This window comes from Capra hircus, chromosome 7 (assembly GCF_001704415.2).
Source record: "Capra hircus breed San Clemente chromosome 7, ASM170441v1, whole genome shotgun sequence".
In the NCBI taxonomy this organism is placed as follows: Eukaryota; Metazoa; Chordata; class Mammalia; order Artiodactyla; family Bovidae; genus Capra; species Capra hircus.
In genome coordinates, this window is record NC_030814.1 from 59,802,360 (window position 1) to 59,827,523 (window position 25,164).

At 44.7% G+C, this 25,164-nt stretch overlaps 2 protein-coding genes across 3 annotated transcripts in view; both read left to right on the forward strand.

Annotated features, from left to right (window-relative positions):
* The window catches only part of DNAJC18 (DnaJ heat shock protein family (Hsp40) member C18), a 28,906-nt gene extending 13,929 nt beyond the window's left edge, over positions 1-14,977 (forward strand). The window contains exons 4-8 of one of the 2 annotated variants that reach the window (XM_005683019.3): positions 1,807-1,992; positions 2,804-2,913; positions 3,921-4,030; positions 6,565-6,737; positions 11,683-14,977. In XM_005683019.3, coding sequence (XP_005683076.1) covers positions 1,807-1,992; positions 2,804-2,913; positions 3,921-4,030; positions 6,565-6,737; positions 11,683-11,807 — 704 coding nt within the window. In that variant the 3' untranslated portion in view covers positions 11,808-14,977. The remainder of the gene's footprint in view (positions 1-1,806; positions 1,993-2,803; positions 2,914-3,920; positions 4,031-6,564; positions 6,738-11,682) is intronic. The other variant, XM_018050306.1, reaches the window with a different exon arrangement.
* On the forward strand, positions 19,668-24,893 carry SPATA24 (spermatogenesis associated 24). Its single transcript, XM_005683015.3, has 6 exons — positions 19,668-19,836; positions 20,883-20,948; positions 21,181-21,311; positions 21,397-21,467; positions 24,114-24,216; positions 24,321-24,893. Exons 1-6 carry the CDS (start codon positions 19,720-19,722, stop codon positions 24,448-24,450), a joined length of 618 nt encoding a protein of 205 aa, XP_005683072.1. The 5' UTR covers positions 19,668-19,719; the 3' UTR covers positions 24,451-24,893.

The following is a 25,164-nucleotide window of genomic DNA, read 5'->3' on the forward strand; positions in this document are numbered from 1 at the left end:
AAGAGGAAACAATCAAAATATGGAACATTCTACAAAGAACACTGAACTACTCTTCAAAAAATTCAATAAAAGAAAAGCAAAAAAGGTGGGGAGACTGTTCCAGATGAAAAGAAACTAGAGAGATGTGAAACCAAGGGCAGTACATTAACCCTGAATGGATTTACTGGGTGATAATGAATTGGTGTTAATTTTCTTAACTGTAATATGATATTTTGATCATGTAGGAGAGTATCTTTCTTCTTCAGAGATGTATGCTAAAATATTTAGGAGTGAAGTATCATAATATCTTCAGCCTACTTCCAAGTGATTCAGCAAGAAGAAATGAATACATATTATATATATTTGCATGTATGTGTAGAGCATTGAGAAAAGAAAAGTGGTAAAATACTAACATTGATGAATAAGGGTAAAGGTGTTTATTGTACTATTTTTTTCAACTTTTCTGGAGATTTGAATTTTTCAAAAGGAAGAGTAGGGACTTCTCTGGTGGTCTAGTGGCTAAGACTTGGTGCTTGCAATGCAGGGGACCCAGGTTCGATCCCTGGTCAGGGAACTGGATCCCACGTGCTACAACTGAAAGATTAAAGATCCCTAATGCCCCAACTAAGATGCAGCGCAGCCAAATAAATAAATGTTTGTAAAAAAGAAAAAGTAACAAAAATGATAGATCTGAGACTTTTTTTTAAAGTCAGCATTTACCTTAGAGGACAAGCTACCTTTGTTGATGTGCCTTTGTGAATCTCATTCTCCCCACAGTTTCTATAAGGAAACAGATAAACCACATTCTCCTCATACCTTCGTGTAGAGTATGTCACAGACTAATGCCATTTCTCTAAGAAATCTGCCAGATTTCAAGGGATGTGAATGTTTAAACAACTCTGTTTAGGTTTTTCTGTTTGTTTGTTTTATTCTGCTTAACTGTTTTATTGCTATAAATACTTAATACAGTTCCCTGACTAGAAGACTCACAAGGAAATGCTCTTTCTGACTATGTTTCTGATAGTGTTGACTGAATTAAAGATAGGCAGGTGGGAATGACTTAAAAGATTTTTTTTTAAGATTTCTTTGATTGGTGATTCTTTGATTGGTGGTACTGACTGTATATTTAAATGAAATTGGACAAAGTTTGCACATTTGTGCACAAGGAGAAGTGATGGTATGCTTATGTAGTCTATTCAGACTTTGATCCCTTACGGAGGCACTGGACATATTTTTTTGTTGTTTTTTTAAGCCATGATGATTGGCTTGTGGGATCTTAGTTCCCCAACCAGGGAATGAACCTGGACCCTCAGTAGTGTAAGCACAGGTTCTAACCACTGGATGACCAGGGAATTCCCTGGAGATACATTTCCTAATTTCTAAAAACTATGTTTAAAAGTAAGCTGAGATAAGACTGATGACTGAGGATTTTGCTTTTAACCAAGTAGGAGGCTTTTTATTTATTATTTTATTCAGGAGACTGTATGTGACTTCATATTAGAATACCATTGCTTATGTATAAACTGTTTCTGATCATAAACTATTGCTCTCAAGTGAAATAACACATTTTTGTTGAGGGAGAACAGTACTTCTAAGTTTATCCTGACTCCAGTGTTGTTTAAGGCTTATCAGACTAGATCTTGGGAAGATTTCAAGGGCAAGCACTTCGGTGAACTTTCCAGGCCCAGTGACCTCTCTTTGGGTCACTGTGAAGTTGTCCAGCACCAACTCTTCACTGCTGCTCTGGGCTCTTCTTCACTGCTACTACTGTGATTACCCTCAGCTGCAACAGACTGTGTACTCTGGTGCTTTACGTTTTTGTTGCAGCAATAGGAAATGCCTTTGCAGTCCTGAGCAATCCTGACAAGAGACTCCGCTATGATGAATATGGGGATGAACAGGTGACTTTCACTGCCCCTCGAGCCAGACCTTATAATTATTACAGGGACTTTGAAACCGACATCACTCCAGAAGAGCTGTTCAATGTCTTCTTTGGAGGACATTTTCCTACAGGTTAGTATCCCAACTTTTTTCATTTAAAAAGTCTTAGGAACTTCCCTGGTGGTCCAGCGGTTAAGACTCTGCACTTCTGCAAGGGGCTCAGGTTTGATCCCTGGTCGGAGAGCTAAGATCCCATATGCCATGTGGTGTGGCCAAAAACAGTCATATATATTTTCAGGATCTGGATAGAGGGGCCATGGTATGGAAGAAACAACAAGACTTTGGAATCAGATAAGCTGAGGTTGAAGTCGTCTCCAGCCTCCAACTATGTATGATTTTTACTTAGTCCTTCTGATCTTGTTTCCTTACCAAAAAATGGGGCTGATAATACCAACCTCACAGGGCTGCTGTAAGGATTGGATATTTTTTAAGTGTTTTATAAATTAGAAGCAAAATTCCTTTATTATAATTATTGTAAACTAGCACTTATATAAAGGTTAGAAAAATACCCCCCGAGAATTGGAAGTAAATTGAATTTTGTGGAGTTGCTATTAAAGATACTAGTGACGTAATCTGATATTGGGCAAGAAGGCAGATAAGAGCATGTCAGACAGGATTCATGGCCCAGGTGCTGTTTTTTTCTCTGCCTCTTGGGTTTCTCTCACTCACTAGTTACAAAGGACTGTTTAAATAAGGGTGAGAGAGCTGAGCATGTCCCATTTTCAGCTGGTTCACTTGATATACCTAGTGTCTTATTTTTCTATTGGGTAATATGGGATAATACCCTACCCTCAAAGAGCCTAGTTGGAAGCATGGACCTTGGAAAAGGCAAGGAAGAGGTGTGTGCCATATTGTGTGCTAAGTATTTTTCTTTCTTTTCCAGGAAATATTCATATGTTTTCAAATGTGACAGATGACACCCACTATTACCGCCGGCGGCACCGACATGAAAGAATGCAGACACGGAAGGAAGAGGAAGAACACAAGCCTCAGGTACCTGGGGAGGACAGGACAATAGCTGCCCATAAACGCCCATACTGAAACTGACCTTTATGGAGTAAGACCAGGTTTTTGAAGTTCAGCTTGAGATATATGCTAAAGTGTGCTTTAGGAAAGCGAAAGCATGGTAAGAAGAGCTGGATAACTGGCCCAAATAGGCCAGAATGGTACCCCCTCCCCCACCCATTCTTTGGTGACTATCCCAGGAAATCTGTTCCCCTATGGGGCTGTCTTGAAAAAGATTTTCTTGACCACAGAGAATAGGGACCCCCTTTATAATATTCAGTTCTAAAGGGGGTTTAAATTAAGGGATCGAAGGAGTCTCATGAAGCTCAAGGGCAGGAAGCACGCTGGGCCTTGTGACAGATGGGAACCAGGAACTGGGGTGCTGTCAGGCATCACGCAGCTGTGCTCTCCGTGACTTTGGGGCCAGACTGTCTTCAGTTTTCCTGACTCTCTGCATCTGCTTTGTTCTCTCTAAGCAGCCTGGCTTTTCTACTTCCCCTTGCAAGTGTCCAGTCTACAGTGCCTCTGAGTATGTGTCCTTTCAAGTGACTGCCTAGCAGTGAATGGTGATGATTCTCAATCCCAGATTCTTAGGAGGGAGAATGTGATCATCCCTGCTATGGTCAGATGTCTGCTAGATGTCCCCCAGTCTGCTCAGCTGAGGCCAAGGCAATGGAACTGCATGATAACATGACCTCGTGAGGTTCACAGGCTGGGCAGACTAGCACACAGGTATCTGCTTCATTGGTCTTGGAAAAGGAGGCTGCAGGATTCCTGAGTGTCAGTCCAGGTTGTCGGTGGGCCCCCTTCAGCCTTTTCAGCAGACAGAATGGAGCTGTTTGGTACTTCCCAGCAGAAAATACAACCTTCTCAGAAAAACTTTGGGCAATGTGCAATGCATTAGTAATGCATATTTTCTTTGGGAAAACTGTCCTATTTTCAGTAAGCTTTATATTGATGAAGAGCACTTACACCAGATATTTTTTCTTTTTCAGACTACATATTCTGCATTTATTCAGTTACTTCCAGTTCTGGTGATTGTGATTATATCTGTGATTACTCAGCTGCTAGCTGCTAATCCCCCATATAGTCTATTCTATAAATCGTAAGTCAAATACTTAAAAATCTTTCTTAACAACAAGCTGGTACATTACTAACATTTTATGTCACCTTTCGTTGTGGAAAACACTGGTTTTGTGTTTAAAGGAACAGCTGGATAGTAATAATGCAGAGACTCAAAATTACTTCAGGCAGTTTCCCATGCACTCAGGACCTGGATAGTTTTGTTCTACAGCGACATCATCTGGTCAACTGCGGAAGAGCAACAGCTGGTTTCTGAGGGATTAACAGACTAACTCCAGGTTCAGATTAAATCTTTAACATTCCATGTTAGGGTTAGAAAGGACCTTGATGAGCTTGTGAAAATATCGCTGCACCCCTGTGAATCTGAGAAGATAGTAACTAAGATCTAGTGATTATGTCCAATTTAAGAAACTGCAAGATTAGAACTTTTATTCATAAGGCTGTTCAGTCAAACCATAGTATCTCATTTCTTTGCTTTTGCTAAAAATATAGAAATCATTATAAAGTTTGTATTGCATGAAAAATATGAGCTCTGATAGGAATTTTTAAATTTCTTCAATTAAGTATTTCAGTTAAATCAGTTCTCAAAGTTTGATCCCTAGACCAAGCATTAAATGGCAACATGTTAGAAGTGCAAACTCTTAGGCCTTACTCTGTATCTATTGAATCAGAAACTCTAGAGGTGGAGAACCAGCAATATGAGTTTTAACAAACCTTCCAGATAATTCTGGTCCATACTAAATTTGAGAATCACTGGTTTATTTTTTTTAATTAATAATGGGAAATGAGCCATTATTCACAATTAGAGTTTAGCAGACAAAAACCTTTCAAATGTGGACTCCGTCCTGGAATAGTACCTAAGAGGAAGAGCTCTTGTTGGTGATCACTATAGCCTTAAGGCTATCGTTCTAGATCAATATCTTCATTTTACAGAGAGGAAAGCTGAGACTCAGAGAGAGGTTATTGCTATCAGGTCACGCTGGCCTGAGTCCCTCTGATTTCCTGACTTCCCATATTTCTCCATATGCTACTGCCACCTCCTTTCTCATCAGGCCAGTGAGGTAGGCAGGAAGCTGCCCTCAGCTTTCCAGAAAGAGGCAAGAGCAATCATGGCCTGAGCTCTTAGACATCCAGCAAGATCCATGAGCTAAGAGATCAAAGGAAAAGCTAGGAAAAGGTCAAATATAACTCCTTTAAGATAGACTTTGTTCAATCTGAACAAAGCTTGGATTTGTACAGTATCATCACATTGTTTTAACTGGAATTTGAGCTCCCTTCTATACTTTCTTATGGGTAGACTTTAGTTAACCCACGACCTGTTAAAGTTTCTGAACATCAAAGACTTTGTGATATCACTAAGAGTTAGCCTGGAGGTATAATTGAAATCTTTTGTCTCAGTTTTTTGCAGTTCTCATCTAACAGCTATGTGTGAAGTACTTTTTATCATGTCCTAAAAATTGGAACTAAGTTGGTATAAGCTGTCTAGTTATTTGTGAATAGTTTACAGTAGCGATCATTTCATTCAGCCAACATTTACCAGTAGCCACTCTGTGCCAGCTGCCATGCCAGGTCCTGCAGAATATATAAATTGATTTTTAAACTTTCAGCATTCTACTTTTAACAGAGAAAACAGTCTAAGAAAGGTGAATCCAGGTAGCTGCACCTCCATGTTCATAGCAACAATGTTTACAGTAGCCATGACATGGAAAAAGCCTACACACACACACGTGCACACATATATACACACAGAGGAATGTTATTCAGCCCTAAAAACGAAAATTCTAGCATTTCTGACTACACTGAGGGACTCTGAAGGCATTATGCTAAACGAAGTAAGTCAGAGAAAGATAAATACTATATAATATATTCACTTATATGTGGAATCTTAAAAAAAAACTCAGAAAAGGAGATCAAATTTCTGGTTACCAAAGGTGGAAGAGAGAGGGAGGGGGAATTGAAGGAAGATGGTCAAAGGTGCAAACTAATAGTTGTAAGAGAAATATTAGTAAATATGATGTATGTCACATACAATACAGTGTTATAGTAGTGAACACTGCGGTATGATAGGAAATGATAGAAAAGTTAAAGAGACTAAGTAATAAGAGTTCTCATCACAAGGAAAAATTTTTTCCTGTATCCTCGTCTTTTTTTTTTTTTTGGTCTTTATTTTCTTTTTATTGTATCTGTATGAGAAGACAGACGTTAGCAGATTACCTATTAGACATATTAGACCTTGTGGTAATCATTTCACAATATATGTAAACCCATCATGATATATGTCTTAAATTTAAAGCGGGAGAAAGAAAAGAGGGAGATGACTCATTTAAGAGAATAAAGTAAATATGCTGAGACTGAATCCACTTGAACATGCTCATAGAGTAGCGACAATGACAACATTGCACTTACTGCTTTGCTTGGGAAATAATGAATGTTGTTGTGTTAGAAATGGTATCTGCATCTATGAAGAGGTGAGTGTGATGATGATATCAGCAAGGCCAGCGCTAAGAGTGATATTTCCAAATATAACAAGCACACCTGAGCCTCTCCTTGTTTTAGGACCTTGGGCCACACCATTTCTAGAGAAACCCAGAACCTACAGGTGCCTTACTTCGTGGATAAAAACTTTGACAAGGCCTACAGAGGTGCATCTCTGCGTGACCTGGAGAAGACGATAGAGAAGGATTACATTGATTACATCCAGACCAGTTGTTGGAAGGAGAAACAACAAAGTAAGAGGCTTAAAAGGGGCTGTTAAGCACCCTGAGGGTGCTGTGCCACCCTGAGGGATCCCCAGCGTAATGATCTCTCCTCTACTTTCTAAGCTACTTTATGTGAACACGGATAGGACAGAGCCCCATTCAGGATATTAGAAATATGATAAAGAGGGAGGCTTACGACAGGATTCGTGTGGCCAGGGCTTGAAATCTTTAGGGACTTAGGCAGTACTAGTTGCCTGCCTGTCTGTCTCTGAGTTGCTACATCTGTCTGCCTATCTGCCTTCTGTCCTTTCTTTGCCAACTGCTTTCCTACGTTTTTTCAGGCTCTCCTTCACAGCCTTGATTTGCCCTAGTTTATTTTGGTTGCCACCCTCCTATTCATTCTCCCAGCTTCCCCAACCCCACCAGTCATTGGCCCCTTTCTATGTCACAAGCTTCCTCTTTAAGTAGCTCGCTGCTTTGGTCCATGGTTTCCTAATTCCACATTTCCCAGAGGGAAATCTGATCCAGCCTAACCAAAGTTTGATAGGTTGTTGTTATTGAGTCTGGTGCCCCTTCTCTTCCCCTCCAATCAGCTGTGGCCACACAGAACAAAATTGAGTCTTACTGGAACAGGCCTTCCACACCATTTCCCTGTCTGGAGACAGCGAGGGTGATGGTGTTGGCTTACGATTTGGCTTACGACTCCAGTGAGCATTCATGGGGAGTGCTGTAACAAGGCGGCCCTGCCTCAGCCAACAGGCTCCCTTTCCTCCCACTTGAATTCCCCCCACCCACACACACACACACACACACACACACAGAGGCATTAGTAATTGTATAAAACTTGGCTTTGGTTAATCTTTAAAAAGCAAACTAACTCATTTTTAAAAACTTATCACCGGGTATTATTAAACATCTAACAGTGTCTGATAAATTTAGATCCTCAGTCACAGTGCTACTAAGCACTTGCTGACCCATCTGCATCCCAACCCCACCCCAAGTTAATCTTTCCTTCCTCTGTGTGTTTAAAGCCCTTCACTCATCCTACTGAGACAATACCATCCTCACAGTGTTTGTGTCCTCTAGGTACATGACAGCCTCCCTGCTGGACTCTGGGCTCTCTGAGGTCAAGAACCATGTCTTACTAATTTTGTGTCCCAAGCCCTTGGCACAGTCTTTGCTTCAGAACAGATGCTCAACAAATGTCTTTTGAAGAGAGGATTCTCAGGACTGGAAAAAGTGAAACTGCTGAGGGCTAGGGATCACTGAGCAGGGCTAGTGTCCTAACACTGGCCCTGAGGGACCTTGTATCCACACTCTACTCCTGTAGGGTGGAGCCCACCTGACCTCTCAGTGCCTTAGGAGCATAGTGGGCATTGACTTGGATGTAAGGGGGAACTCAGCAGGAGGAGGGGATTGCTTTTTTTTATTGGAAAAAAAACAAAAAACAAGGGGTCTGGAAGTAACCCTACTCACTGTTAAACTAGGTTTTTCTAGTTTCAAAAACCAGGAAATAATTTTAGAGCAAGATAGAGGCCTTAGACTTAAAGGCATTATAATTGATCGCCTGATCCAAATCAGGTGAAGGTCAGTGTATGGCCTAAGAGTCTCTGTTGTTTTAGGCCCTGAGAGGGTTTTGACTTTATTGCTTTATGCAAGAAATTGATGAAAATATATATTTCTTAAATCCTCCCCCCCCCCACCCCCACACACACACCGGCTAGAACTATGCAAAGAGCTCATAGTTAGGATTTCCTGGTGGCTCAGACGGTAAAGACTCTACCTGCAATTCAGGAGACCCGGTTTTGATCCCTGGGTCAGGAAGAATCCCCTGGAGAAGAAATTGGCAGCCCATTCCAGTATTCTTGCCAGGAGAATCCCATGGAGAGAGGAGCCTGGCAGGCTACATTCCATGGGGTCACAAAGAATTGGACACAGCAACTAACACTTTCACTTTCATGGAAAGGATTACACCTAAAGCGGCTTCTAGCCTTGTGTTCCTATCCTCGTGAGGCCTGCTTCCAGGGCTTTGGCACCCTCCAGGTATAATCAAGTGGGTGAGCATGACACGTGTACCCACAAGTTCCAAACCGGGGGTTATCAGCACACACCCCTTAAAAATCTATTTCTGGCATTTAAGGATGGTGGCTGTCCGGAGCCTCCACACAACCCAAGTGCCATTTGAGAACAGGCAGCATCTGCCCTCTGGATCCAACAGCAAGTGCAGCCAACGTGGTTAAATTTAGCACATGGATGGAGGTTGTAAAAATAAACCTGCTTGAGAACAAAGTTCAGTCTTGGCAAAATATCGAATGGAAACTGCTTTTAGCAAAGGTTAGCCATTGTCTTTTAAAATCTTTTGTTAATTTCTTTGCTCTGCTCTTCCTTAGAATGCTTCATCAGAGTGAATTTCTGAGTACTCCTTTAGTGTAAACACTGATTGCCCTGTCTACTCCTTCACAGCTGCATCTAGATAATAAAGCCAGTGCTAGGGGAGGTGGCCATGGCCCTGGGCTGGCACAGACCGAAATGAAAGGCTGGACTGCCTCCGGACCTGGCTGAGCGGGACTGAGACCCCAGCCCTGCCTGGCAGAGGAGAACTGTCCATGCTCTGGAGCAGGATAGCAGAGAGGGCAGGAGCTTATGCTTTGAAATGGGGATAAAATGAACTTCCTCCCAAAGAGGCTGTATGGATTATAGAAGATGACATGAGTGTAACACTTAGCATAGTGTCTAGCATATAGTAAGTGCCCAGATCCTAACAGAATCCAGACCTTGCTTGGCCTTGCTCAACTAGATGTAGCTCTGACTCACAGGGCTGGATCATGAGGGTGGTTGGGATCTGTCAGGACTCCCATCTGAGCTTTTGGGCAGAGTATTTTGGGAGAGGAGGCTCTGGGACTTGCTTCTCTTGGCAATTTGCCCAAGTCAGTTTACTCTGAAAGCTCAATGCTCGGTTCATCTATTACACTGGCATTCAGGGCAGGGGAAACATTATGCAAAGAAGAAAAAAATGTTCCCTGGATTCTGCCCCTGCCAGAGATTTTGTTTTTCCTTAGAAGGTACTGAATATTAACAGAACTTGTCAAAAGTAACATATTCTTTGAGTTGAGCTTTTGTTCATTGAAGTACAAAAGGATTCAGTGGCTATCTGGAGAGAAGTTTCTCCAGCCATGATCATGGGGGTGTGGGGCATGGTTCCTTGAAACACTGTCCTTGTGCAGGGTCACTGCTCTGGAGCAGGGTTCTAAACCTTTGGAGCATGTTTTGAGAAAGCATTCATATATGTGCACATATGTTTTCTTTCATCAGCTTATTACAGTGGTTGTCAGTGTAGAAAATAGAAAGAATCACTAGCCGTTAATGTTTTCTGGAATGAGATTTCAGGCAGTGAGACATTTGGATAAGGTCAGTAACAAAAAACCCTAAGGAAATCACTTCAAGGAAAAGCTGAGCCACAGAATCTGCTCTACATACTGGTGCAGCTGTGACTCCAGAGGACCACAGAGTCCTCTTGAACAGGTTTCCCACATGCCAAAGCAGCCAGACAAGTGGAGTCAGTGCCCAGCTCTGGGTGGAACAAGGCAGCAAGGACTCTCATTTGGGTGCGGCCCATGATCCTCCACGAAGCTGCATCACCCGCGAGGATGCCCGTGCCAAGGCAAGCTCTGGCTGGCACGCAATGCAGGCCCCATGCCACGGGGTGAAAGCACATTGTTCTGGAGCCTAGGAGACTTGCTGCTTGCCAAGCAACTGCTGGGCCAGGGCCCGGGCTCTGAGCCCCTATTGTAGAGGGTGGGTTTTCATGCATCCCCACCCCTCACCCTAAAGTCCTGCACTTAATCTGCACTTTGGGCCTTACTTGGTGTAAACGGAATCATTGTGAGCAGAAATGCCAGTATTTTGTGTTGATAGAGACTTATTCAGAAACCAATGCTCATTGTTCCCCGTGGCTAAGTATTAAGTCCTGTTTCCAGTCAGTTTGCTGATTAATCAGACAGGTGCCTCTCGTTCACAAAGAAAAACAAAATCTGTCAGCAAGGTGATTAAGAATGAATAGGCATATTTAAGAATGATTAAAATAGCATTTTCACAAGTGTGGGCCTTTAAACACTGAGTAGCTGTCTGCTGTTGAAGCTACACAGGCCCTCCAAGCATGCCTTCCTGTTAATACACATCATGTCTCTAGAGGTTCTCTTCAGGCATTCCTTCCTCAGAGTGTCTCTGAAACTATACAAAAGAATAAAAAAGAGAGGTAGCCAAACCGCTACTGAGTCCACGAGGACAGCAGAGATTATATTCTGGTTAAAAATAAAATGACCTTCTCCACTGTGAGGAGAAAATGAAATATATTTCGTCAAGGAGATAGAGGTCACCAGATCCAGATGATTTCACTTTTAAAAGAATCCAGCTGCCTTTGCCCTTTGAGTTAGGGGCCCCCCATGTGGTGAGGGCATGAAGGATGCAGCCAGCAGCCTGGGCACCTAGAGCAGGCAGGCCCACCGAGGAGGGCTCTGTGTCCAGCAGCGCATGTGAGTTATGCTCCAGCGACTCGGGAAGGGTGAAGCAGCTGCCTTTGTTTCAGATGACAGGAACAGGCGATCGGACTCCATTCTCTCCCAACTGCCACTTGAATACCATTCGTAGGAAAGCCTTGAAACAGAGTCTCCTCTTACTGCACACGTGCAGGTTTCCTAAGTCTGGTGCCAAATGTTCTATTGATAAGAACTAAGTCCGGTGCTTTTGTAATGGAGCACAGATACTGTCAGACTCCAGGATCACAGGTGTCCCTTAATCCTCAGCACCTGGTGTGATATAGCTTCCTGATACATGTTTCTCGAGTAAATGAGTTTTTTTCTTAAACTTAATTGAAAGAAAAAGCATTAAATAAAAGGAGCTTTGCTTCCAGAAGTATTGAAGTGAAACAAAGGAGCTCAACTCTCTTGATGAATTGGTTACCTCTTTTATCTTTCAGAGTCGGAGTTGACCAATTTGGCAGGATTATACAGAGATGAACGATTGAAACAGAAAGCAGAATCGCTGAAACTTGAAAACTGTGAAAAACTTTCCAAACTTATTGGCCTACGCAGAGGTGGCTGAAAGGCCGATAGTCCTACGCAGGCTCGGGGTTTTGCTACATGTTACTGTTTATGTTCCTAATTCCATTTTATAATACAAAATTAGGAAATGATGAACATTTCACAATTTGCTAAATTTGTTTGGTGGGCAGAGTTGGAGGCGCTTCAGCATGGAGCCAGACTTGTCATCACGGAATCCTTCCTGGGGATTTGCTTCAGGAACAAGGGGCAGGTCATCTAAATTCACGGCCAAGCATTAGATCCAGCCCCCTGAGCCGTACCTACCTGCCTCTAGGTAGGTGTAGATGTAGTTCACGGCATCCCAGAGCAGATTCCTATTTTCTTCCTTCTTCAGTGAAGTCTCGATACCCAGTCATTCCTAGGCTTAGCCAAAGCAGCTTAACATTGGTTGTTTACAATGTGCAACGAGAATTATACCTCTCCTGCTGTTAGAGTCACCTCCCCACCAGATGCAGCTGTTGTAACCACTCAGCTTTCCATTTTCAAAGGGGAATGCAGAGAAACACAAACTGTTGTCCACAGTTTTCCATTTGCCTAATCTCTGTTCAGTTACTGGCATTAGCAAACTACCTGATTTCAGTTCCTTTTACTTTCTTAACCCTCTCTCTTACAGAGGGCCCAGAAATTAACAGTTACTGAGTAAACAGTTCAATGGACACACAGAAACAGGGGCCAGGGGTGAAGGTAAAAAGCAAGTCTGAGTCTCAGCTGTTCAGTGCAGTTTCCCTAGTCCATCATAGAACCCAGAGAATGTTCTTTGTCATTTTTCCTTGCAGCATCACACTGAGCTGAGTCCCTATACCCCATAGAGGTACAGTGGTCAGACCTAAGAGGAGGCATTCCCACCCAGCCAGGCTGCTCAGACCTAGAGATAGAGAGGAAAGACCCTTAGTCTGTGGCTTGGGGCCTGGCGGGATCTGGCATTGGTAGGAGATGCTTTTCTCATGTAGTCAGTGTCTGTTAAGTGCCTGGTATGGATGAGACCATCGGCCCACAGAGGCTACATGGTTGACCTGGGTCACACAACTGGTTGTGGCAGAGCTAGATGGTAGGCTGATAATCAAGTACAAAGTGAGTGCACATCCCCCTTGCTCAGGTGATTCTAACCATATTGGTAAAAGCAGAAGCTTTCCCAAGGATGCCCCTCCTGCACTACCTCCCAGCCTGGGACCTGGTATCCTTTCTATGGCAGTCCTGCATCCACTCAGCACACCTCACTACACCACTTATCATACCAAACAAAAAGAGGCAACTCTTCCCACTGGTGACAAGGAAGAGGGAAGCCATCGCATGGGCTGTGTGGTTCTGGGACTTCCTGTGGAGGTGAGCTACAGGATTGAGTTGCCCAGATTGTATCATGAATCTGAACCTAGAAGGATCAGTAGGTGACTATAGTCAACACTCCATGTGTTTTTCAGGATGGAAGAAAAGTTCCTGTTGCAAGGAGAGTCTTCATTAAAACTCATTTCCAAAGTAGAGTTTCTTCTTTCAGTGGCAGAGCCATTTAAGCTGTTTAAGCAGACGTATTTAGTATGGTTCTACCTGGGAGCATCCCACAGGGTCAGGAGATGAGTGCAGAGGTAGAGAGTGGGGCTTTGGTGGCTGGTAGTGGACACCTGCTCAGTTCCAAGGAGGGACAGCAGCTCCAGAGATGGCCAAGTTTTTGTCACCCAACTAGGTCTTATCTTCTGGGTTTGGGGGGACTTCCTTGTTCCCCTTGGAGTAATTGAAGGGATCTACATGGTAAAATGTGCCTGTGAGCCAGATGGGCTGTAGAAGGTTGTTTTCCTATACGTTTAAAAATCAAAGCTCTACTCTCCCCAACCCCAACCTCTCCTAGAAAATGGGCCATAATTAAACTGACTTGACAGGTTAAAAGTCCCTGCTCTAGGTGCCCATGAATAGTAGTCACACATTTTATGGACTTCATGGCAGAGATGAGTTATCTGTGATGATACTAAATAGAGGCAATACTAACTCACTTCATTAGATGTCAGGTCTATTGTCTGTTTTTATAGCACTGATGGTACCGTTTTATTTATTACCGAATAGACAACAACACTCACATCTGCTTTTCCTCAAGGGGATAGTATGTGCTTTGGATTGAAGGATAGTTTAATCTATTTGGTACTGTCCAGAATATTGTTAAACTATAATTTCCTGGGTTGCATTTTTAGATGGGTTGTTTGCATGGTGGTAAAATAAGCGTTTTCCTCTTGCCTACATCATTTGGAAGGTTTTATCATATATAAACTTTCTAGTTGTGGCTTATTCTTGCTGTCAGAACTTGGCATGCAGCTCTCGACTATTTTTATGAGCATGAATGCAGACTGGTGACGGGGCTAAGTAGTAGGGCTTGAGGCTCAAGCAGAAACCGAAGCTCTCAAAAGAATGGAAGTGCCTTCTGCAGTACATGATCAGCAGTGAGGAGGGTGGGATAAAAACCCATCTCATTACAAAGGGCAGCACAATTTGAAGGCATCTGTGTCCTCAGGTTAGCAACCCTGGGGTTCATCTGCTCAAACTAGAAGGCTTCTGAACTTCCTTGATCAGCTCTAGGCCTCACAGTTTGGGAAAAGTGACCAGTAAGAAAACACCATTGCTATTCTTTCTGTTGGAAACTGTTAGAAATTATGCTGAACTCCAAACCCCATGTGGAATCCAGCAGCCTGGCCAAGCTATGTGTCATTCTCATTTATGTCCTCACACTCAGGACTGGCTTTGTGAGGAGACACTGTTGGGATTCTAGAGCTTTCTGTTATGAATTGGCCACACATGCAAGTTCGCTGTCTGCATGCACTGTTCCTCATAGGAGCTAGCGCTTAATTAGTATTTATTTTTTATTCATTTAAGGTGTAAGCTTAGTGTCCTAATATATTTTTGGAAAGGACCAACTTACTATACATCTTATTTTTTGAGCCTGCATTGTTGATACCTCGTGCAGTGACCACTGAGAAACTATATACCTATGTGTTAGATATTGATTACATCATTTGCATCACATTGAGTATTTGTAATTAAAGATGTGAATATTCTGTGACCAGAACCAGGTTTGACACAGATGGAATCAGCTTATGATGGAGTGAAAATCCTGAAAAATCTGGTCACCTGATCCACAGCATCTGGACTGAGTGTATTTTAACAAAGAAATTAAATGATTTTATATTAAAAGAATGGCTTTATATTTTTCCTTTGCTCTTTTACCTTTGCCCATGGCACTCTTAGGTCCTGCATATTGCCTGACTCCTTGGAGCCACTTAGGACTAGACTAGACCAGAGCTCTTGACCTCTGGTCCAGTGTTCCCTCATACATCAATGGAATTATTGGTGTTTAGAACAATAGATAGCATTGGTGACACCACCAATTCAGTATTTGTTTTCCATCGGATATCAGCAGCTACAGCCTATTACAACCAACAGACACATAAAATCTACTTAGAACATCAGGTGTTACCCCAGTTCCTTGCTGGTTTTGTTCCTCATGGTCCTGTTAGGTTAGTCGTGGCTTAGAAATACAGGACATTGTTAATATAATAGTAATACCTTTCATGTGAAGAAAGATTAAGATTACTCAATTCAGCAAAGATGGAGAACTCACTATGTGCCAGGTGGGCTGAGCTTTTGGGATGAAGATCAGGAAACAGTGAAAGCCAGCACCACGGTTCCTGGAGCTCTCATCTAACAGGGAGGCCAATTAGACAATGCTCCCCAGTGGGATGAATGTCAAAGGGGGGACCAAAGGAATCTGTAACAATGGGGCTTAATCCAGGATGAAGGATCAATGAAAACAATTCTGAGGGAAAAGAGACTTGAAATGTAATCATCCTTCTTACAGAGTGCAGTGATTAAAAATGGGGATGGAACCAACACCATTGAAACGCTCCCATTTCCATGAATAGCACCACCATCCATCCAAGAAAAAAGTCAGAAACCCAGAAGACTCTGTGTGGTAGACTTTTAAATTTGGTATCCTCCAATGGATCACACCTAATATTCATGACCTTGTGTAGTCCTCTTTCTGACCTGGGCTGGCCTTGATCTTTAACCAATAGAATGTGGCAAAACTAGTAGCTTTCATTTAAGTCCTACCACCCTGAGACCACTAAGCTAACTGCATGGAGAAGCCATCCAGAGGAGAACCAAACAACTGAGCTGGCAGCAAGAACTGAACCCAGACACGTATCATCTGAGCCAAACTGGTTATGCCACCCCTGCTGATGATCACAGCAGAAATAAGCTGCATACCAAGCCCAGTTCAAACTGCAGAATCTTGAGCAAGTAATACACTGGCTACTGTTTTAAGGCATTACATTTTGTGGTAGTCTGCAGCAGTAGAACGGAGAAGGCAATGGCACCCCATTCCAGTACTCTTGCCTGGAAAATCCTATGGACGGAGGAGCCTGCTAGGCTGCAGTCCATGGGGTCGCTAGGAGTCGGACACGACTGAGCGACTTCACTTTCACCTTTCACTTTCATGCATTGGAGAACGAAACGGCAACCCACTCCAGTGTTCTTGCCTGGAGAACCCCAGGGACGGGGGAGCCTAGTGGGCTGCCGTCTATGGGGTCGCACAGTCGGACACACTGAAGCAACTTAGCAGGAGCAGCAGCAGAAAACCAAACAGCTCGGCTCCCTTTCCCCATATCCCTTCCATTGTTAAGTCCTATCAGTTTTACCTCCAGGACATCCCAAATCCATCTATTCTGTCTCCTCTGCTACCATCTGACTCCCAAACTACCATCCATTTTGACAGAAACCACTGCAATAGTTGCCTAAGTGTAAGTAGTCTCTGTCCATCTACTCAGGGTCCTCTCCAATCTGTACACCTTGCTGCAACCAGAGACATATTTTCAAAGCATAAATTACAGCATAACACCCTCTTGCTTAAAATATTTCAGTAGCTTTCTTTTGCATAATAAGAATCAGTAAAGTCTTCCGCATGGCCTAATGCTTAACAAGGCTCTACCAAGTTTCTGGCCTCTATCCTAGCATGTCCTGTATATTGTTTTCTTTTCTTCCATACTAACCTTTTAGTTACTACACTCTGCCAACCTTCTTCCCGAGGGACTTTGTATTCACATTTCCCTCTTTCTGGCACCCTTTCCCACCTCCCTGCCCCTGCCCGCCTTTAAGTGCTTCCTGGTTACCTTAATAGGTTTCATTCAGCTCAAACATCTTTTCCTTACAGCCTTCCCTGACATCCAGGCTGGGCTAAATCTCCTTTTAAATTACTCTCATTCCTCTTTTTCTTGCTTGAATAATGACTTAAATTGGGATTTATTGGGGTGTTTATTTGATTATTATCTGTCTCCCCCATTAGACTAAGTTCCAATCTGGTTTTATCTGAACTGAACCTTGGAAGGAAATGACATGACACCTGTCAGGACTTCCTCTGGAAGTGCAGCTCAGATTCTCTGAAACTACTCCCATCAAAAGGTAGGATGTGTCCCTTCTGCTTGAATCTGGACTCTGTGGTTCCTTGAACCAATAGGGTTGGGCAGAAGTGGCACTAATCCAGTTTTTAGGCCCAGAGCTTAAGAAATGCATCTCTCATTTTGTCATTTTGAGGGTTTATTGGCCGCAGACTCAGCTTGCAGGATCTTAGTTCCCTGACTAGGGATCAAACCCAGGTCACCAGCAGTGGAAGCGCAGGGTCCTAACTAACCACTGGACCACCAGAATATTTCATCACTTTGATGCTTTCTTTTAAACCCAGTCACATGCTATAAGAGAGCCCAAGCAGCCCGTGGAGAGGCACCAAGAACCCTGGTCCTCATAAAGCAGAAATAAGTTTTCACCATTGAACTTTGCCCAAGCTGAAGATTTCTGAGCACAATGACTTTAAAGCTATTAATTTTGGGTGGTTTGTTAATAGAGCAATAGATAACCAGAACATCAACCAGGATGACAGCCCTGTGAAGAAAGGCAGTCCTTCCTGGAGCAGGATCACAAAGCTATCTGTGATGTCATGTTATCCTGAGCCTTGCTGAGCCCCAGCTGGCGAGGAACCTGTAGTGTCTGTTGACACAGAGTGGGAGTCTTTGGCAGTCCCCAGAGGGACCATCCCGGATCAAGTCCGTGCTAGTATGCCGTGGGCCTGGATCCAGGGTTCTCTTGCTCACAACTTCCCACCCCCTAGGAACTGGCTGCGGGAGCCTATTTCACTCCAGAGTTTTGCCCTGAACATGGAGAGCAGCTGGTGGAAGTGATCTCTGAGTGGCAAGGGACATCAAGCAGCACCTCGTGAAAGACCCTAGAGAGGAGAGACTCAGGGATCGCTGCCCCAGAGCAATGTACAGCTTTGTCCAGGGTGATTCAGAGGAACATTCGCTTTGAAACACAAAGTTCTAAGAGGGCTCTGTCCTGAGGTACATAAATCACAGAACACCCTATAGGCCCATGGTAATACAATACCATAGCCACTAGCCACATATGGCTATTTAAATGTCAATTTTAACTAATTAGAATTTTTATTAAATATTTAAAAAGCACTCCTCAGTCACATTAGCCATATTTCAAGTGCTGCCAAGCCATGTGAGGCTAGTGGCTGCTGGCAGAGGACAGAGCAGAACGTCTCCATCACAGAAAGGTCCATCTATGACCTTAGAGATTGATCCACAGAGGTGGCCTTACCTTCAAGGACATCAGAACAGACACAATAAAAAAGGAAAGAAAAAAAGGGAAGACTAAAACAAGGACTACCACTGGGAGATCCACAGGAATGACCATGTTTTGTCAGTCACAACATCCAGCCAAAAAGAGATGCCCAGGCAGCTGAGGAGAGCACCCTAAGTGACTTACCTGATGTTTCAACTTCCCTTTGTGGTCATTGACAACATATTTTCCCAAATTCCTTTTTAATATAGCCATTTCCTACTTGGGAGTTTCAAATTTCATAACTTCAGAATCCATTATGTTCACAAAATACTGCATAGCATCATGGTTAAGAACATGGGCTCTGAAATCAAACTGCCTCTGTCAAAACCCTGTTTCAAAGCTCAATAGCTTGGGTGACCTTGACTTACTGGGTTATTCATTCTCATAGAAACTACATTTTCTTATCTGTAAAATGGGGATATTAGAATCAAGTTCACAGTTATTATGGTCACATGAAATAATACTAATAAGGCATAACAGTATCATGAAATAGTGAATACTTGATAAATATTAGTTCTGGTTTACCCCAAGCATAATCTTACTTGGGTTTCAAAACAAACCCTCAACGGGGATTGGTGGGGATGTGTAATCACCTTATTCTTCCTTGCCTCCATTTTACAAGTCTCCTTCATGCCTGATTTCAGTTCTAATATCTTCAGACTCTTCAGGTTACCCAAAGCCTGGTCCCAGAATATGAGGACTCTTATCTTAGATGAAGTCACTTTCCTTTTCTATTTTTGAGCTTTCCTTCATTGGGAAGCTCAGGCCTCCTAAGTGTGGTCCTAAGAGCTTCGAAGAGGGATCACATTAGTCTCATACTATGCGGGAAATTCAGAGTTTAGAGTGGGATAAAGACACATGCAGGGGTTGTCCACTCTTGCTTCAAGGTCTTGTATGTAGTTTAATGGGTCCTGGGGGAAGGCTACGGGCCAGCGTGAGTGTTGCCTGCCCCTCAGCCCTTAGAGTAAGTTTAAACCGGGCTCTGCCCGCTCCTCAGGACTGCGTAAGAAAGACACCATATAACAAACGTGCAAATTCCCTATAAACCTAAAGTACTAACGGTGCTGCAGGTTTTCCGCCCCAGGCGGCTCCTGTAAGAAGGCGACTCTTTTAAGAGGCGGGCCCCATCCCTGCAAACAAAGGAAGTCCCCGCCCCTGGTTGCCAGGGTGCTTTGTGGCGTCGCATTCTCATTGGTGGGCGTCAGCGGTGAAGCAGCCCGCGGCAGCCATTTCCAACGAGCTGGCGGGGGCGAAAGATGGCGACGCCCGTCGGGTGGTCGCAGGGGGGCTCAGGGTCGGTGTGTCTCGCCTTTGATCAACTGCGGGACGTGATTGAGTCTCAAGAGGAACTGATCCACCAACTGAGGAATGTGGTACGCAGCCAGAGCTGGGGGAGGCCTGACTGGACGCCTACGTGGTGGGGGCGGGGCCAGGCCCTGTCCCAGTGCCAGGGGCGTGCCGAGACCACATTGCCAATGGCGTCATCTGGAGGAGGCGGGGCCCCGATGTGTTCTGGCTGGTAGCGGGGTAGAGCCCAAAAGGGACTGTGTCTCAGGAACATTTACCCGGAAATTTTAGAGAAAACCAAGTTGTTCTCTGCTCTCTTTGCCTGGTTGTCCAGGGCCTGGTAGATATGGCAGCCTATTCACTGAGCTTCAGTTTCCCCATTTCTAACTGGAGATGACTTCAGTGTGTACAGAGTAACTATAACATCATCTCTATTGTGGAATCCCCTCCCCATGCTGAGTGCTGTAAGCTCTTCACACGTTAACTTAAGGGCTTCCAACTCCTTTATGTCCTTTGCTTTTGCCTTGTCAATCAAATGCAAAGCTGGGACAAAGCACTGGAGCCACAAATTTCCCGAACATGTATGGTAAAATCATGGCCAAGTGGGATATATGATTTTTGTTTTGTTTTTTATCTTGATAAGAAGGTGAGGACATAGATAAAACTGACTTCACATATATTTCTCACTCCAATGTTTAAATGCAGCTCTGAACACTGAATTACCTAAAGGTATCCAGGCCTTTCTGTTGACAGCTGGCCTTTACATGTGTGTTCTCATTATCTGGAACACTTCTCTTTTCCATCCTTTTTTTCTGGCCCACCCATATTTAGCAGTCAGATATCATGGTGACATCCCTTCCCTTGAAGCAGTTCTGACCCTTCCCCAGGCTGAGGCAAAGGCTTCATAGCACACCTCATGGTGCCCACAGTGTCTTCTCCATGAGACTTATTGTTCCTTGTGTGCAGGACCTAGAGTTGAGCATCAGTGAATCTTGTGGAATGAACTTTCCCTTTCTTGGGCCCCAGTGTCATCGTACATACCCTGGGCATCATCCATTATCCCAGGCCCTGGTGCCTAGAGAAACCCCTCCCACCACAACCCAGGCCCTCCCTGAGCCAGGCTCTGTTGCAGATGATTCTCCAGGATGAAAATTTTGTCAGTAAAGAAGAGTTCCAGGCAGTGGAGAAAAAGCTGGTGGTAAGTAATAGTCTCTGTGAGCTTCTCATCTTCCCCCATTTCCCAGGATCCTAGTGGTTGGGCAGTCCTTGAGCACTGACTGGTCTCTGATCGCCTCCAGCCCCCATAGTGAGGACAGAATCTTCCTGTACCATGCCTTCTACATGCGTGTCTGAGAAAGGGGGCTGATTAAGGGGGCCTAGGAGACTCAGCGTGGCTTGTGGTGATAAGGTCACTGCTGCTGCCCCTGCAGGAAGAGAAAGCAGCCCATGCCAAGACCAAGGTTCTCCTGGCCAAGGAAGAGGAGAAGTTGCAGTTTGCCCTCGGAGAGGTAGAGGTGCTGTCTAAACAGCTGGAGAAAGAGAAGCTGGCCTTTGAAAAGGCGTGAGTGGACCTTGGTAGTGGGGGAAGAGCTGGGGCTCCCATCTGCCCATCAGCCTTCCCACCTTTCCTTATCTTTTCCACTCAGGCTCTCCAGTGTCAAGAGCAGAGCCCTGCAGGAGTCCAGCAAGAAGGACCAGCTCATCACCAAGTGCAATGGTAGGCGGGAGGCCCGCACTCCCTCCCACGCTTGCTTACATGGGCTCTTCCCTAACAGCCCAGTGCCTGTGTCCAGGGCAGGGTTTCACCCCAACTTCTGTCCCCGGCTGAGGATACAGGCCAGCCCAAGCGGGCCACACCTTCGCAAAGGCCTTCAGGGACCAGGCAGGCCACGGAAATGAGGGAAGTGGTTGGTGTACAATATTCTTCATGGCCATAAAGGAACGGGCTCGCTCCCATTTTTCTTGAAACATACGACCTTCTTAGTCCACCTTTTTGTTTTCCCACTTTTGGTGACTAATAGAAATAGTGTACTTTACTCATAACTCTGCTTTCAGGGAAAGAATAGTCCTGTATGGAAGCTGACCCTTAGTCTGAGTGTTGGGGACCCAACAGGGAGAAATGGGGACTGTGGTAATGTGGAGAGCCATACTCCTTCCCAAGGGCCTAGCACCTCTGCTGTGGGAACAGGGGCCCAGTACAGTCAGATCTTTAAAAAAGAAACTGGCAAGCACATTCTAATGGAAGCTTTCCTGCCTTTTTCATGTTGGCACTAAATTTAAAAATTCAGAAATGTTCAAAGTATTTTATGGCCCAAGGAAAACATGTCTGTGGGCCATTAGTTTTCACCTCTGCTCTATGCAGGTGCCTGTGGCCACTTGTTGGCTCAGTTGGTGCTTTGAGTTTTGAGGGACTTTCAGTCAGCTATTCAGTGTCCTGAGACCTTAGAACCCCTTTTCATTTTCCCAGAATGCCAAACTCCCCTTACTTACTTTAAGAAGTAGATATGAATTCCATATGCAACATTTGCGTCATTCACTGCAGTGTTCATTTTGAGGAGATCAGAGTTCAAGCCCAAAAGAGGTTCAGGGTCTCTCCTGATGGGCCCTCACCTGGAGTCTTGGGCACCCCCTACCTACCAATGCAGCCTTCTCTTTCCCCTGGTGAGTACTCTCACTGGAAAGATGCCAGCAGGCTGCCATCTTGATCTGGCCAGGTGGACTAACAAGCCTCATGGTTGTCTAAGGCAACCTCATGGCCTCATGGCCTCTCCTGTAGCCCAACAGGCAGGCAGTGCCTCCATACCCAAAGATGCTGCTCCCCTAGTCCTTCCCTTTTCCCAGGGTTTCCCCCCACTTCCCTAAAAGGAACGTAGGCTTCTCTCCTAGTGGTGAGGCCCTTCCTCTAGGACATTTCCTAGAGATCAGCCATGGCCTCAGGGTTCTGCGTCTGCTTGTGGAAAGTGTGTGTGAGTCATAGGGGAGGAGCCTGGCTGCCTCCCCGCAGAAAGTTCTGAATTCCTCCAGAAGGGCACAAGCCCTCACCTGAGCAGATCTGGTGACCTGAGCCACCCCCTGGCCTGACTTCTAACTCCCCACACCTCCCTTTATGTGGTTCCAGGTTGGTTTTACACTTACATAGTTCCTTATTCTTCTGAAAGTCTTTTCTAACCACTGTCTCATTGGGTGCCATTTAGTCTAAATAGCTCTCATTTATTTTAAGAGTCAAACAAATTTCTGATGCTTTTTTCCCATAAGAACTTCATAAGCAATCAGATTGGATTCACTGACTGACCTGGGGAAGGAGGTTAAATAGCACTGGTCCTATGACCCAGTGCGCCCAGGTTTTCCTTCGTTTCCTTCACCCATGTCCCTGTTCAACATATGCCGTAATTTTTTACCAGATTTTCTCTTCTGAAACCTTAACTGCTTCAGCATTTCTGCATTTTCAGAGCTTACATTCTAGTTAATCTTTGTCTAGCCTTTAAACGCTGTAGGATTTTCTTCTTGGAGGATCAGAATTTTTCAGGGCTCCCTGAGGGACATTATGTAAATGAACCAACCCCAGATCCCTACAGCCTCATTGGGTTTTAAGCCAAGACACAAAACTCATCCTTCCATCTAATGAGCACTTAATCTGGGGGTAAGCTTTGCCACCACTATCTCCCTGGGGTCCTGTCTTCTCACCTGAAGCCCTAAGACAGGGCTGGGCATCCTGCTAGCCCTCAGTGGGTGGGTGGTTTGCAATGACTGAACTAGGTGATGTTTCTAAGACTTAAACTCCCAGGGGACATCTTGTTTATTCATTCCACAAATAAATGTATTGTGCATCTATTTAATACTATGTGCCAGGTACTATTTTAGGCCTTAGGGTTAAAGCCGTGAATAAAACAAAAATCCTTGTCCTGTGGACCTTATATCCTAGTAGAGGAGAAGACAGGAGCAAAAGTATGAGGTCTGTGTGATTTAAGTGCTAAAAGGGAAATAAAGCAGGAAAATGAGATAGGAAATATTGGGAAGTGAAGGGTTGTAGTTTTAGACTAGGAAGGGTCACACCAAGGAGGTGATATATGTAAAGAGCTGCAGGAGTTGAAGGCAGTGCTGACCATCTCTCTCCAAGGGCCTTTGCATGCCCACAGGGGAGCCACCTGGTCCAGAATAGAGTTGTAAAGTCACTGACACACACCCCCACCCCATCAGGACTCTATAATAAACTCATCCTTACAAAGGCATTAGCAGCTACTCTTGGACAACCCCTGGGTAGGGGGGAGCCAAGTTCTGAAAAGACCCACAAGGGAATACCTTATCTCAGGAAGGAGCCCATGGGATGGGAACCCCTCCTCCTCCCTGCCTCTCTCCCCCACAGAAATTGAGTCTCACATTATAAAGCAAGAAGATATACTTAATGGCAAAGAGAATGAGATTAAGGAGTTGCAGCAAGTTATCAGCCAGCAGAAAGAGATCTTCAGGTGAGGGGTCTGGGCCAGGCTGGGGGTTGATGGAAGTGGGGAGCCAGACCTCTGCTCCCTACCCTGGGCTGTCCCCAGCCCACGCCCAGCCGGCTCCGTTGCAGGAATCACATGTCTGACTTCCGGATCCAGAAGCAGCAAGAGAACTACATGGCCCAAGTGCTGGACCAGAAGCATAAGAAAGCCTCGGGGACGCGTCAGGCCCGGAGCCGCCAGCGTCCCAGGGAAAAATAAAATGGTTGTCGCCTTCCTGTTATCTGGCTGTAATGCCCAACCTCTGCCTTCTCTGCTCTGGAGGTCCCCATCCTGACCCTTCCTGTCCCTGTGGGTACTTCCCTCAGGCCTCACAGTGGCCTGGACCCCAGAGAAGAGGGAGGGTAAAAGGCAAGATACCCCTTCCTTCCTCCCTGCCTACCTTTTGGACCACCACCTGCTAGGCCATTCCTGTGCTCAGAAGTCTGAGGATGCACCTCGAGTCTCCAGCCCCTGCTACTCCTCTGGCTCCCTCCCTTGGGTGATGGTGGGGACCACGGGGTACGGGGTTGTAGCCTAGGGAAGGACTGCTTGGTTGTCTAGTAGGCACTATCCCTTCTTACTCTTGGTATTAAATTCCTTCCTATATAAACAGCCCTGGTTACCCCAGTACCCTTGTGAATTTAACTCCAAACTTGAAGGGCTATGTGTGCATGTGCTGTGTTATGTGTCTGAGACACCCCAACTGGAGAGTTCGAAGATGGTGGGTTCCAGGACCACAGTGAATTTGGGAAATCAGTTTCTATCACATAACAAGAATGTTATACCTGTGAATCACTTTTGCATCTTCTTAGACTTCTCTGAAACAGAAGCTTATATGCACAAATGGAGGAAGAGGAAAAGACTGCTATGGTGGTGGTGTGGTTCCCCCCCGCCCCCCCCATGTCTGTTTTTAAGGTGGGATAACAGTCTGTG